Source organism: Ornithorhynchus anatinus, chromosome 8 (assembly GCF_004115215.2).
Source record: "Ornithorhynchus anatinus isolate Pmale09 chromosome 8, mOrnAna1.pri.v4, whole genome shotgun sequence".
NCBI lineage: Eukaryota > Metazoa > Chordata > Mammalia > Monotremata > Ornithorhynchidae > Ornithorhynchus > Ornithorhynchus anatinus.
In genome coordinates this window covers 19,287,796-19,299,872 of record NC_041735.1, presented here as the reverse complement: position 1 = coordinate 19,299,872, position 12,077 = coordinate 19,287,796, and the positions used below count along the sequence as shown (strand labels likewise).

The 12,077-nt window shown below is 45.4% G+C and overlaps 1 protein-coding gene across 2 annotated transcripts in view; it reads left to right on the top strand.

The window, feature by feature from the left end:
* The window catches only part of MYT1 (myelin transcription factor 1), a 125,896-nt gene that overhangs the window by 75,584 nt on the left and 38,235 nt on the right, over positions 1–12,077 (top strand). For both annotated transcript variants that reach the window (XM_039912926.1, XM_029071098.2), the window contains exons 7-11: positions 744–1,667; positions 3,510–3,644; positions 4,724–4,814; positions 7,778–7,891; positions 10,455–10,669. In XM_039912926.1, the coding sequence (XP_039768860.1) occupies positions 744–1,667; positions 3,510–3,644; positions 4,724–4,814; positions 7,778–7,891; positions 10,455–10,669 (1,479 nt within the window). The remainder of the gene's footprint in view (positions 1–743; positions 1,668–3,509; positions 3,645–4,723; positions 4,815–7,777; positions 7,892–10,454; positions 10,670–12,077) is intronic.

The window sequence follows — 12,077 nt, the reverse complement described above, 5'->3', positions numbered from 1 at the left end:
GAACCAGCCCCTGACCCACTTCCCCAAATCCTAGATGGCGTTTGGCAGCCAGCCTAATGAAAATCAGGCAAGGAGCCTAAAAAAGTTATTATTTCTAACTCTTTTTGCCTTTTGAGATTGGTTTTCTTTAACCAAATATAACATTATTACGCGAACGTCGCAGTGCCCCAGCTGTCTATATGTTGCACCCACTGCCTCGGTGGGAACACAGTTCATAGAGATGAGAGGGTACAAGGGGCACTGTGCAAGCCGTATAGTACTGTATTCCTCCGCCCAGGCTTTGGGTCCTAAATCTTCCTGACTAGACTGAGGCCCATCCATTGTTTGTGACCGGAAACTCCACGGTCATCAGTTCGGTTTCACGGGAAACCTGGAAAGTGAAAGGGGGGAACACCGGGCAACATGAATGGGGTTGATGCAAACTAGATGTGGATCAGGTAGAATGTCTGTGAACTCGGTAGTTTTTGAAAATTCTTCTCAAGGCTGACTTATTTGCATTCGATTATCCAGGCCCAGAAATCCAGCCTGTTGAATTCATTCAGTAGTATTTATTGAGCGCTTATTGTGTGCAAAGCACTTTACTAAGCACTCGGGAAAGTAAAATACAACAATAAACAGAGACATTCCCTGCCTACAAGGAACTTACAGCCTAGAGGGAGTTTACAGTCTAGAGGGCCGTGTTCAAAGTCCTGCTATGCTGAGGAGATAGTGTTCCTCATTTCAAATCTCTTCCTTCTCCACAGGAAGAAGCCCAGAAAAATCCCACTATGGACAGAACGCATCCACCAGTACCACTGGTTCCTCCAAGGCCAGCTATAGCAGCTATCAAGAAATCATTGCCAACTCTCTCTTAAACTTGGGCCAAATAGCGGAAGAAACCCTTGCCGTCGAGAGCCAGTTGCCAGAGAGCAAAGGACCGGCTCCTAAATCCAATTCGAACATTGTGCACCTGGTCCATGAGGAGGCAGGGGAAGCCAGCGTGGATGAGGAGTGTGACAAAGAGATCTTCATCCAGACAGAAGATGCGGAGGAGGTCATCGAGGTCACCAGTGAGAGGAGTGGAGAGCTGTGCCCGGAACACAGGGAAGGCTTGAACTGTGGGGAGTCCTGCAAGCTGCAGAAAGCTTTGCAGGCCGAAGAGGAGGAGGAGGAGGAAGAGGAGGAGGAGGAGGAGGAGGAAGAGGAGGAAGAGGAAGAGGAGGAAGAGGAAGAGGAGGAGGATGAAGAAGAGGAGGAGGAGGAGGAGGAAGATGAGGAGGAGGAGGAAGAGGAAGAGGAGGAAGAGGAGGAAGAAGAGGAAGAGCCAGCTCCCGAGGTGATCTGTGAAGAAGCACCCTCTGCTGCCCAGGACTCTAAGAAGAGTCACTGCACGGGACGGTTCAGTCCCAAGCCCGAGTATTCGGTCATTGTGGAGGTCCGGTCCGACGATGACAAGGACGACGATGCGCACTCCCAGAAATCCGCGGTGACGGACGAGTCCGAGATGTATGACATGATGACCAGGGGGAACCTGGGCCTGCTGGAACAGGCCATCGCGCTGAAAGCTGAACAGGTTAAGATTGTCCGGGAGCCCGGCCGCCTCCCCGGGGAGCACGTTAAGCAGTTTCAGGCGGACGAGAAGCAAAGCAAACCTTTGGAGACCATCCGGAAAAACTACTACAGCAAAGGTAGCACAGAGATCCTGTCCCCCTGCCTCTTCACCCCCTTCCTTTCCTTGTGTAGATTTTCCATCGTAAAAGTATCTCAATTTTACTGCTAATTGTCCCATGAAAAATAGATGAACCTGCCTTGGCGATAGGAGGAGATTCTTTTCCACCGGAGCAATCTGGTGCGGGAGATTAAGAAGAAACCTTATCTAGGTTGATAAACCAAAGCATCTAGCTAGAGCTCCAGCATAAACCAAGCTCCAAACACATGCATCATAACACTGAAAGACCAAGGCCACTTCTTTCTTAGGCTTCCAAAAGAAGCCATCCGGAGGATTGAAAGAAGTTTGGGGGGGTGGGTGGTCAGAGGATTAGTAATGGGAGACTGAGCTAATTCATCCATTTGGCTACAACCCCAGCTGGTAGCAAGTCAATGTTACTGCCCTGAGTGGGCAGCGTTTAGGCCGTAATCTGTCCGGGTGCAAGCCGGCATGTTCCCAGATTGTGATAGTTATCACTGCTGTCGATCACTGGGGGTTTATTCATGAAAGAGGCCAGTGCATTGTGTTTGTGGGTTGTGTGTTTCGTGTCTGTCTAATCCAGGAGGGAGGGCAAAATAATAATAATCATAATAATAACGTTGGTATTTGTTAAGCGCTTACTATGTGCAGAGCACCGTTCTAAGCGCCGGGCTAGTTACAGGGTCATCAGGTTGTCCCACGCGAGGCTCACAGTTAATCCCCATTTTACAGATGAGGTAACTGAGGCACTGAGAAGTTAAAAGGGGAAGGGTGTGTGTTAGTGTATGTATGTCTAATATGGGAGGGAGGGCATAAGGGGAAGGAATCCTGTTATTCTGCCACCCTATCTACGGTATTGCTTATTGAAAAGTAGACGAGAAGTGCACTAGTTCAGTAGATAATTTACATTACACAGTCCTTGGTTGAGCTGTAATAAGTCAGAGTAACTCATTTGTCCCTCCCTGACACTTTTTACAGACCTTTGGGAACTGACGTTTTAATCCTGAGAGTGAAATCTGGGAGGAGCCGCACCTGGGTTAAGGGAGGGTTAAGGGATATGCCAGTGCCTTTCTTCCCTCTTCCCCTCACAGCAGGAGAGGAATCCTACAAGAGGGAAGAACAGCATCACGCTCCTTTCTGCTGAGTCAGTGCACCCTTGGTCCTCTTAGTTTCCCACACAATGTGGGACCCCAAACTTTTCCACTCAAAAACTTCTCAGCCCGAAGAGTCTGAGATTGCAGGCAAAAGTGGTTCCATCTAGCCACTAGACTGAGCTTTGCAGAATGTTAATGGGTTGGTTTAGAAGAGGATCACTCGGGCCTTACTTCAACTGATTGGTTTTGGCTTGCCTCAGAAGGCAGGATGAGTCACAGAAAGTGTCTGCCAGGTATTCTAGTCTGGCACAATTTCCCCGGGTCTCAATGACCGGAGAGAGTACTCTCTGCAGTTCTTCCCCGCAGGCTGTAGAATTCCACCCCTCTGGCTCGGATTGTGTGTTGGCTCAGCCTCTGCATTCCCTGCCTTGCCACGTGAGCTGATTGATTCACAGAAGTTCCTTTCCAGCTGATTTCCACCGAGGTTGGAAAAGAAGTTTGATTGAAGTGGCCTCCGGAAAACAATGCCCTGAGCTCGTTCCTTTCTCAAATCAAATGGGCTCCCATTTGAATGGTGCCGTATCTGTTCTTCCTGGTAACTCTGTGTTACTAGCGGTTTCTGATTCTGTCCTGCCTTTCCTCCTTTGCCCCGCTTTCCAAACTGGGAATGTTTTGCCGGCTGCTCCCTGCTTTTACCCAGAGGGATCCTCTCTTCTGAGTCTCATCGTTTCTTACTCTGTGTTTTCTAGATCCTTCAAGGCCTGAAAAACGGGAGATCAAATGCCCAACCCCGGGTTGCGATGGTACCGGCCATGTAACGGGATTGTATCCTCACCACCGGAGTCTATCTGGCTGTCCCCACAAGGACAGAATCCCCCCAGAGAGTGAGTAACCCTTCAGCGGGTTTCAGCTAGGAGTTGCCATGACCCATGGCTCCCAACTTCTCCCATTAAGGTGCTCAGTTCAGCCCGAATCAGAATTCCCTGGAGCTGAGTAGATAATGCGTAGACCTGAACGGGTCCTAGTGATAGGGGAAGGAAGGAGAAGAAAGCATGATTTCCTAGACCCTAGAACTAACCTTGAGATCCAGATCAAACAACCCCCAAACTGGCAAGAGACTTGTCCCACCTAATGTACTTTAGCCATCATCCCCACAATTTATAACCTGCCTTGTGAGTCTTCAAATATCCAGTGAATTTGCTTGGACACTGCTTTTTCATATAGATCAGATTTCTATTTGGGCCCAAGTCCCAAATAGAATACACCATGAATATAAATACAATCCAATATTGTACATTTATGATAATGGGATAATAATGGCAAAAACGGCCTTATCTGTAATTTCCAAGGTTGCAGGCCTGTAATAAGCTCCGAGATAGGGAAAATGGAGGAGCGGGGGGCCAAAGGACCGCATAGGGAAGGAAAGGACAGTTATCTTTCCTCAAGCTTGATTCCCCTGCTCTCTCCTTCTCCCCGGCCCCCAACCCAAAGCAAGCTGGGTGCTTTTCAAAGAAAGCCTGGCAAAGAAAATTTTTTTTCACATTTAAGGTCACCGTAGCGGGAAACATTAATCCTGAAGATTGACATTAGAGGGGGGGAAATGAAACAAAGATGAGTCATGAGGACAAGAGCGAGGCAGCTATGATTCCAGTCACTAATAGATAACCTGGCATGAGAAGGCATGATTCCAAATGGCTGGGGAAACCGGATTGCAATCAGCTGGCAGGAAAGGCAGGTGACTGTTCCTCCCAGAGATGCTAATTTACCGCTGACCCAAGCAGCTCTGGCTTGTAACTCGTACCCTTCTGCGGACAAATCAGAACGACACCGTTTCTTATTCGGTTCCCTTCCTGTAAACTGATCAGGAAACAGACTTGATTGCCTGCCTCTTCTTGAACTCTCCTTCTGGTAAAATCAGGTTCACAGTCTCTCCTCTTTGTCTCCTTTGCTATTACACTTCCAGTCCTGGCGATGCATGAGAACGTGTTGAAATGTCCCACCCCAGGCTGCACAGGTCAAGGCCACGTCAACAGCAACCGCAACACTCACAGAAGGTATTTTTGCTGCTGCAAGTCAAAGGCCCCAGGTCTGAAATAGAATGAAGAAAACAGAAAGTATGGTGGAAATAAGGGCTACTCCCTTTGCTCAGGACCTAAAAGAAACCAGGCAGCTGGACTACTGAGTTGTTCTCCTTCTCGCAGGATTCTGGGTCTGGGGTGGGTTGGCTGCAGACAGATGCTTCTGTTCCCTTTGCCTAATGAGATGAGGAGGAGCAGAAAGAGAGCAACACTGTGGTGTGGTGGGGCTGGGATTTGCTCCCTTTCTTCACCCTTCCCTCAGTCCCACAGCAATTAAGTACATATCCATAACATATTCATTTATATTAAAGTCTGTCTCCCCTGCCCACGTTGTGGACAGGGAAAATGTACACCAACTCTGCTATATAGTTTTTGCTTTATATTGTTATATTGTATTCTCCCAATCACTTAGTGGAGTTGTATTAGACACAGATAGTGTCCAATAAATGATTGATTGAGTAGCGTTGTAGGATGTGGTGGAGGGATGGGGCAGGGACAATGCAGACTTCACCCCCAGATGAAATTGTTTCCACCTTATGATTTTTGGAAATGCAATGTAAATCATAAACAATCAATCAATTACTATATGCACAGTATTGTACTAAGCACTTGGGAAAGTACAATACAACAGAGTTGGTGCCCATGAGGAGCTTATATTCTAGAGGGGAAGACAGACCTTCAAATAATTGACAAATATATGCATAAGTGCTGAGGGACTGAGGGTAGGATAAATATCAAGTGCCTGAAGGATACAGATCTAATCATAATAATACAGATCCAAGTACATAGGTGACCCAGAAGGGAGAGGGACTCTATGTCAAGGTGGGTGGTTTCCAAGAATGAATGAGACCCTTCATCTAATCTGTATCATGTTTCTGTTGGGATTTTTGGAGAAATCTGTAGCTAGATGTCAGGTTTGGGGTGTGGGGGAGGGGAGTGTATAGCAGGATGAACAACACAGTTTGGACTCATTTTAACCTCCACTTTACATTAATCTGAATCTGTAGGATGGTTCTTGTATTGTCAGTTTCCTTTGAACTCAGAATCAGGACTAACTTCTCGGGCAGGACCTAGGGCCCATTATAATTCAAAATTTCCACCCTGACCCCTAGCCCTACACCCAGACTTCTGGACACTAAACCAAACCCAGACCAACTGAGACCTATTTGGTAGAGGTTGACTGGAAAGCCAAATATCCAGAATTCTGGCTCATAGGTTTGGACAGTTGAACCAAATTAAGGGCACATCAGTCTCAGATTTGCTTTTCCAAACTTTTGGCTATGTGAGCTATACTACTTCTCAATTAGTTAGCCACCCTCAGTTTTCCCATAACACAGGGAATATGTTCCTGAAATTCCCTATTAAGAAAAACTCACTTATAAGATAAACCGTGACTGGCACCATCCACAATGGATTTTTTTTTTGATATCACAATCAATATTTATCTTGAATTATGTATTTTGTCAGAAAAACATTCCCTCATTCCCTAACAGCATTCTAGCCAAAATATATAGTAAAAACATGCATCATGAGAGAAGAAGGTGAGTTGGCATTCAATAGAAAGTTATGTTTCACTGGTAGAGTGATAATAGGTGATCGTTCTGATTGTTCAGTTATCTAGATTCTTCTAGAGTGAGTCTTGTAAACTCAGTTCCTCCTGCAAACCATCAGCAAGAGAACATGCATGTGTGCAGCTTGCGATGTAATGGGAATCAGGGGAATCTTAGCCAGAAAATAATAATAATGATGATAATTGTAGCATATGTTAAGTACTTACTATGGGCCAAGCACTTTACTAGTGCTGGGGTTGATAGAACAGAAGCAGATCAAACACAATTCTTGCCCTACATGGGACTCACAGTCTAAGGATTTGAGAAAACAAGTATTTTAATCCCCATTTTACCGATGAAGTAAGTGAAGCATAGGGAAGTTAAATGACTTGCTCAAGATCACACATCAAGTGGCAGAGCTGGGATTAGAACCCTAGCCTTCTGACTCCCAGAACCCTGTTCTTGCCACTTGACCACCCTATCTCAGATTCACATCCAATAGCTTTCACAGTGGCAAATCTTCCAAATGTAATAGAATTCCAGTGCTGTTACAAATTTCTGTGGTTGTTGGGAAAGCATCCAGCCCTTTGACTGGAGACACCCATCCTCTTCAAAACTAAAACTAAACTCTTTTAGACTGTGAGCCTGTTGTTGGACAGGGATTGTCTCTATCTGTTGCCGAATTGTACATTCCAAGTGCTTAGTACAGTGCTCTGCACACAGCAAGCGCTCAATAAATACGATTGAATGAATGAACGAATAAAGGGAAAAGTAAGAAGAAATGGCAAGTAGAAATGTTTGTTAAAATTAGAAAGGTGGAAGAAATGATTAACTGTGGCATTTTTTAAGCATTTACAGCTTAAGTTGGTTGGTTTAGATACTGGATAATCAGATTGGACCCAGTTCCTGTCCTACATGGGGCTCAAAGTCTAAACAGGAAAGGGAAGAGTTGTTTCCTCTCCATTTTACAGATGAGGAAACGTGAGGCACAGAAATGTTAACTGCCTGGCCTAAGGTCACACGGCAGGCCAGGCAAGTGGTGGAGCTGGGTTAGAATCCAGGCCTCTTGCTTCCCAGGCCAGTTATCTTTCCTGTAGCCTACTCTGATCCGCAACTAGGATGTTCTTAATTGTTCCACATTTCTGCAAGCAAAATCTCTGCCGCTTATTCTTTCCAGTAGTTCTGGCCCAGTTTATCAGTATTCCTGACACTGTTGAGCTTTCCACAAGTTTACGAACTGTTGTTTCAGAGTAGAATCACTCATGATGCCTGAATGCTTCACAGCTGGCCAAAAATCAGATTTTGGATTGCCTCCAATTGTATCTCAGCTGTTGGGGTTGCTCCCCCTTTGGTTCCTGCTCCAACTTTTTCCTTCTCCCTTCTCCACAGTTTGTCTGGTTGTCCCATTGCCGCTGCTGAAAAACTAGCCAAATCTCATGAGAAACAACAGCCGCAGCCCAGCGATCCATCCAAGAGCAGCTCAAATTCTGACCGGATACTCAGGTAAGTTTGCTGAGAATAATAATAGTGGTGGTATTTGTTAAGCGCTTACTATGTACCAAGCACTGTTCTAAGCAGTGGGATAGATACAAGATAATCAGGTGGTCCCGTGGAGCTCGCGGTCTTAATCCCCATTTTACCGATGAGGTAACTGAGACACGAGAAGTTAAGTGACTTGCCCAAAGTCACATAGCTGATAAGTGGCAGAGCTGGGATTAGAACCCACGACCTTTGACTCCCAAGCCCATGCTCTTTCCTCTGAGAGGGGGGCAGAAACGGCTCAGGGAAAAGCATCATCTTCAAATATTTTGACTTTAGACTTGCCTATACTTACCTTGTGATCGATCTATCTGTAAGTTGCTGGCAAACAATGCCAGTCTATGCTGATGCCTGTTAGTACAACCATAGGTCTCTCTGAGGTGGGTAGAGACTTAATTGATGATCCCAGGGAGAGTAGGGAGGACAATGAATTGTTTCTGTAGCATCAATTAACGTTGAGGCCATGGGCCAAAAGGTTTCATCAGTGCAGGCAAAAGGCATTCATGCTGATTACACCACAATGCAAACTGCCTGAGAATTATTGCTAGTACGTTCGCGTGGTAAGAGGAATCTCTTTTCCTTCCCTTTCGTTAAAGACAGCCAAGAAATCATTTGACTGCCATTTCCCTTCTTCCACCCTGAATTTGCATCTGATATGTTGAGGTCTGGCCAGCTGGAAATGATTTTAGAAGTTCATTAGGTGGTTGGGGATTTGCTTTTCTCATTCCTTTGGGGACCGGGATCTTTCTGCAGAGGGGCAGGGCTGCTACTAACAACCAGAGCCAAATAGCACAGGGGATCCTTGGTCCCATAAAAGAGAAGCCAGAATGTCAGTCATTTCAAGGGAGAAATGGTAGGTGGTCCTCAGAACTTTGGTCCATTTTAATCTATCTCATCCCCCAGTCAGCTCTAATCGAGAACTTCCAGTAAATCCAGCCCAGAGAAAAAACATTTATTAGTGGCTTGTGGATACTTGCCCATTGCTGCCTCTACCCAATTTTCTAACCCTGGTGAGGTCCAGCTTTTGTTTTTAGGGAGCAAAATTCACAATGTTATTACAAAATGGCTTCAGGGTATAGATATCATTATGGAAAGTAAATTCCTAAGCAAGATCTTTTAATGGAGGAGTGAATCATTCTAATAAATCTCGCTTGTTCTTTGACCAACCCCACTTCACGCCCCAACCTAATATTGGCAGCTACGATGATGTCTTGCTTGGGGTAGAATCAACTCAAAGATCAATTTGGGTGAGCCCCTACAAGAAGGTTCTGAATTTCTTTGTGCAGCAAGTTATTTTTAATGTGGACACTTGGTTTTACAATGGGATCATCGTGGCAGCTGTCTCCAGATGGTGTAAACTGTTAACGTGGTAGAATTTTCTGTCCAGCAAAGCATTGCAGGGACTCTACTTCTGAGTTCATTTTGAGGGGAAAATAGGAATTTAAAAAGGTTTCTTATTTAAGAATTCACCTAGTTTGAAGAAATGACCCTAACATTCTATTTCTGTCGTAAAGGGCAAGAAAAGTTCCATCAGAATGCTAGTTTGGGCTCTGGACCCCATAACTCTTCAAATATTTGAGGAAGTGAAAGACCTCTAAAATCAGGATTAAGGAAACTTCCATCAGAAATTGGGTCTTCGCTGCTTTAGAAGTATCTGACACCTGTAAAACCTCCCTCATCATTAGAAATTATTTGGGGCCTAGGTGGGTCTTGATCAGTCTGAACAAGGATCCCCCAGTCCAAAGTTCACCCTCACCCAGAGCATATGTGCATGCTTCTAGCTCTGGAGTTGCCCTCTCCCCTCCCAGAACTTTGAGTACTTTTTTTCAACTGGCCTTCAGGGAAGGAGAGTTTGTGAGTCCAAACTGGGAGGCTTCCTACTGCCTAGTTGGGATAATAAAATAATAATGACAATAATAATAATAACATTTGCTAAGTGCGTATTATGTACCAAGCACTGTACTAAGTGCTGGAGTAGACTGTAAACTCCTTGTGGACAGGTATCCCATCTGCTAACTCTGTTGTGTTTTACTTCCCCAAGTGCTCAGTACTGTGCTCTACACACTGTGAGCACTCAATAAATTCCATTGATTGGATTCAAGATCAGACACAGTACCTGTCCCACGGAACTCAGTCTAAATAGGAGGGAGAATAGGTTTTGCAATCCCATTTTACAGAATAGGAAAATGAGGCCCAGAGGAGTTAAAGGACTTGCCTGAGGTCACACTGCCAGCAACTGGCAGAGCTGGGATTAGAACCTCGGTCCCCTAATTCCCAGGCCTGCTGTCTTTCCACTAGGTCACTGCTGCTCTTCCTACGGTGGGTCCTGGGCACCTATCTATTTTTCCCACCAATAAAAGCAGGTTTGGTCATTAAAGCAGAGTGCAAATCACTTTTCCTAGCATGATGGGCTTGCAAAATTTTGTTAGTCAAAGATTCTGCCCCTTGCTTTCAAGAGGCTTATCGCCGCCCAGAGGGAACTTCATGGACCAAGCCATTGATCTCGGTGTTATTGTCCATCCTACAGGCCTATGTGCTTCGTGAAGCAGCTGGAGATTCCTCAGTATGGGAGCTACAGGCCCAACATGGTCCCAGCCACACCCAGGGCCAACCTGGCCAAGGAACTGGAGAAGTACTCCAAGGTCACCTTCGATTATGCAAGTTTTGATGCTCAGGTTTTTGGCAAACGCATGCTTGCCCCAAAGATTCAGACTAGCGAAACCTCACCTAAAGCCTTTAAATGTAAGTTGGGGAGACAGTGGGATCATTCTCAATAATTCCTTCTCATTTCTCTTCAAGTTGTCGTGGGATGATGGGTCTCTTGAGAGTGTTGGCTTGGTTGGGGCTGGGTGAGTGAGATGGGGAGGAGCTAAAGCCACTATCTCCACATTGCCAATTTGGCTCCAGCCACAAGAATTCTTTCTATCTCTGGGATAAATGAATCTGTTCCGTTTCCTTGCTAGACTGATGTCTACTGAAGAACCCATTAGGTCCCAAAGGGCCCGTAGTTCAAATTGCTAATCTCCAGATCGGCCCAGCCATCGGGTTGAACTGACAAGAGCACTGGGGTCAGATGCAGGGTTAAAATGAAATCACCCCGTACACCTTCGGATTATGGACACACAGGTAGAAGGATTATGGTGTGCTGGCAGATTAAATTTCAGAAATTCTCGTTGAACCCAACTGTGGACCAGCATGGTGGGCTGGAGTGGGGGGTGGGGAGTGGGGGGAGGTGAGTTTCCAATGTAGTTTCAACCTTCCAGTTCATTTGCAGGGGGGAAGCTCATGCTGCATCCATTTTTCAAAGCATCATCAAAATTATACATATATAAAGATTTAGGAAAATGGTTTGCTGAAGACGGTGGCCCCAAGAGAGTTTTCTCTTCCTGGCTAATCCCACTTTCAGAGTCCTGTTTAATCCTGACGCAGCTGCTCTCTAAAAAAGTGCTCATGCTTGAAAGCATCCCGGTTGGTGCACTACAATGGAAGCTCCCTTTTATTACAGCACTAAATCTGTAAAAGATCAGACAATGAAATTGGATGGAGGCCAGAGAACACAACTGCCACTGTCATCCTGGGTTAGCGCTGATGGAAAAGTAATTTGTTTCCCTGCACAAGCGATTCTCTTGCTGAATAGATTGTGTTATTTGCAATATTAGCAAAGAATTTTCAGGGTAATTGTACTGACAAAAATAATTCCCGCGAACCCAGTAGGATAATCCCTTCTATCTTTTCTCGTCACTTATTTTACTAATTTGCTGATTGCAAGTCCATTAGCACTGGAAATACTTATGAAATGGAAAAGCATCATTGAGGGTACAGTGTGAAATTGAAATTGGCATTGCACTCCCCTGCATATTGTCAGGTTTTGCTCATGGACCCTCTGATCCTCACAAACATGGATTAGGCTGGACAGTAATGTATAGGAATAAGCGGGTTGGGTAGATGGGGGGCTCCAACATGTTAATTACAAATACCTGGTAAATATGATGGTGACTGGCTGGAAGGAAATCCCTCCCATTCATTGAGAGAACTTATTTTCAAGGAAGCGTGTTCTCTGGGTTGTTAGCTTCTAGGCAAACACACGCTTAATTTCCACTGAAATAACGACGACCCTAATCGAGGTGGAATTTTAGATGGGGGGAGTTTT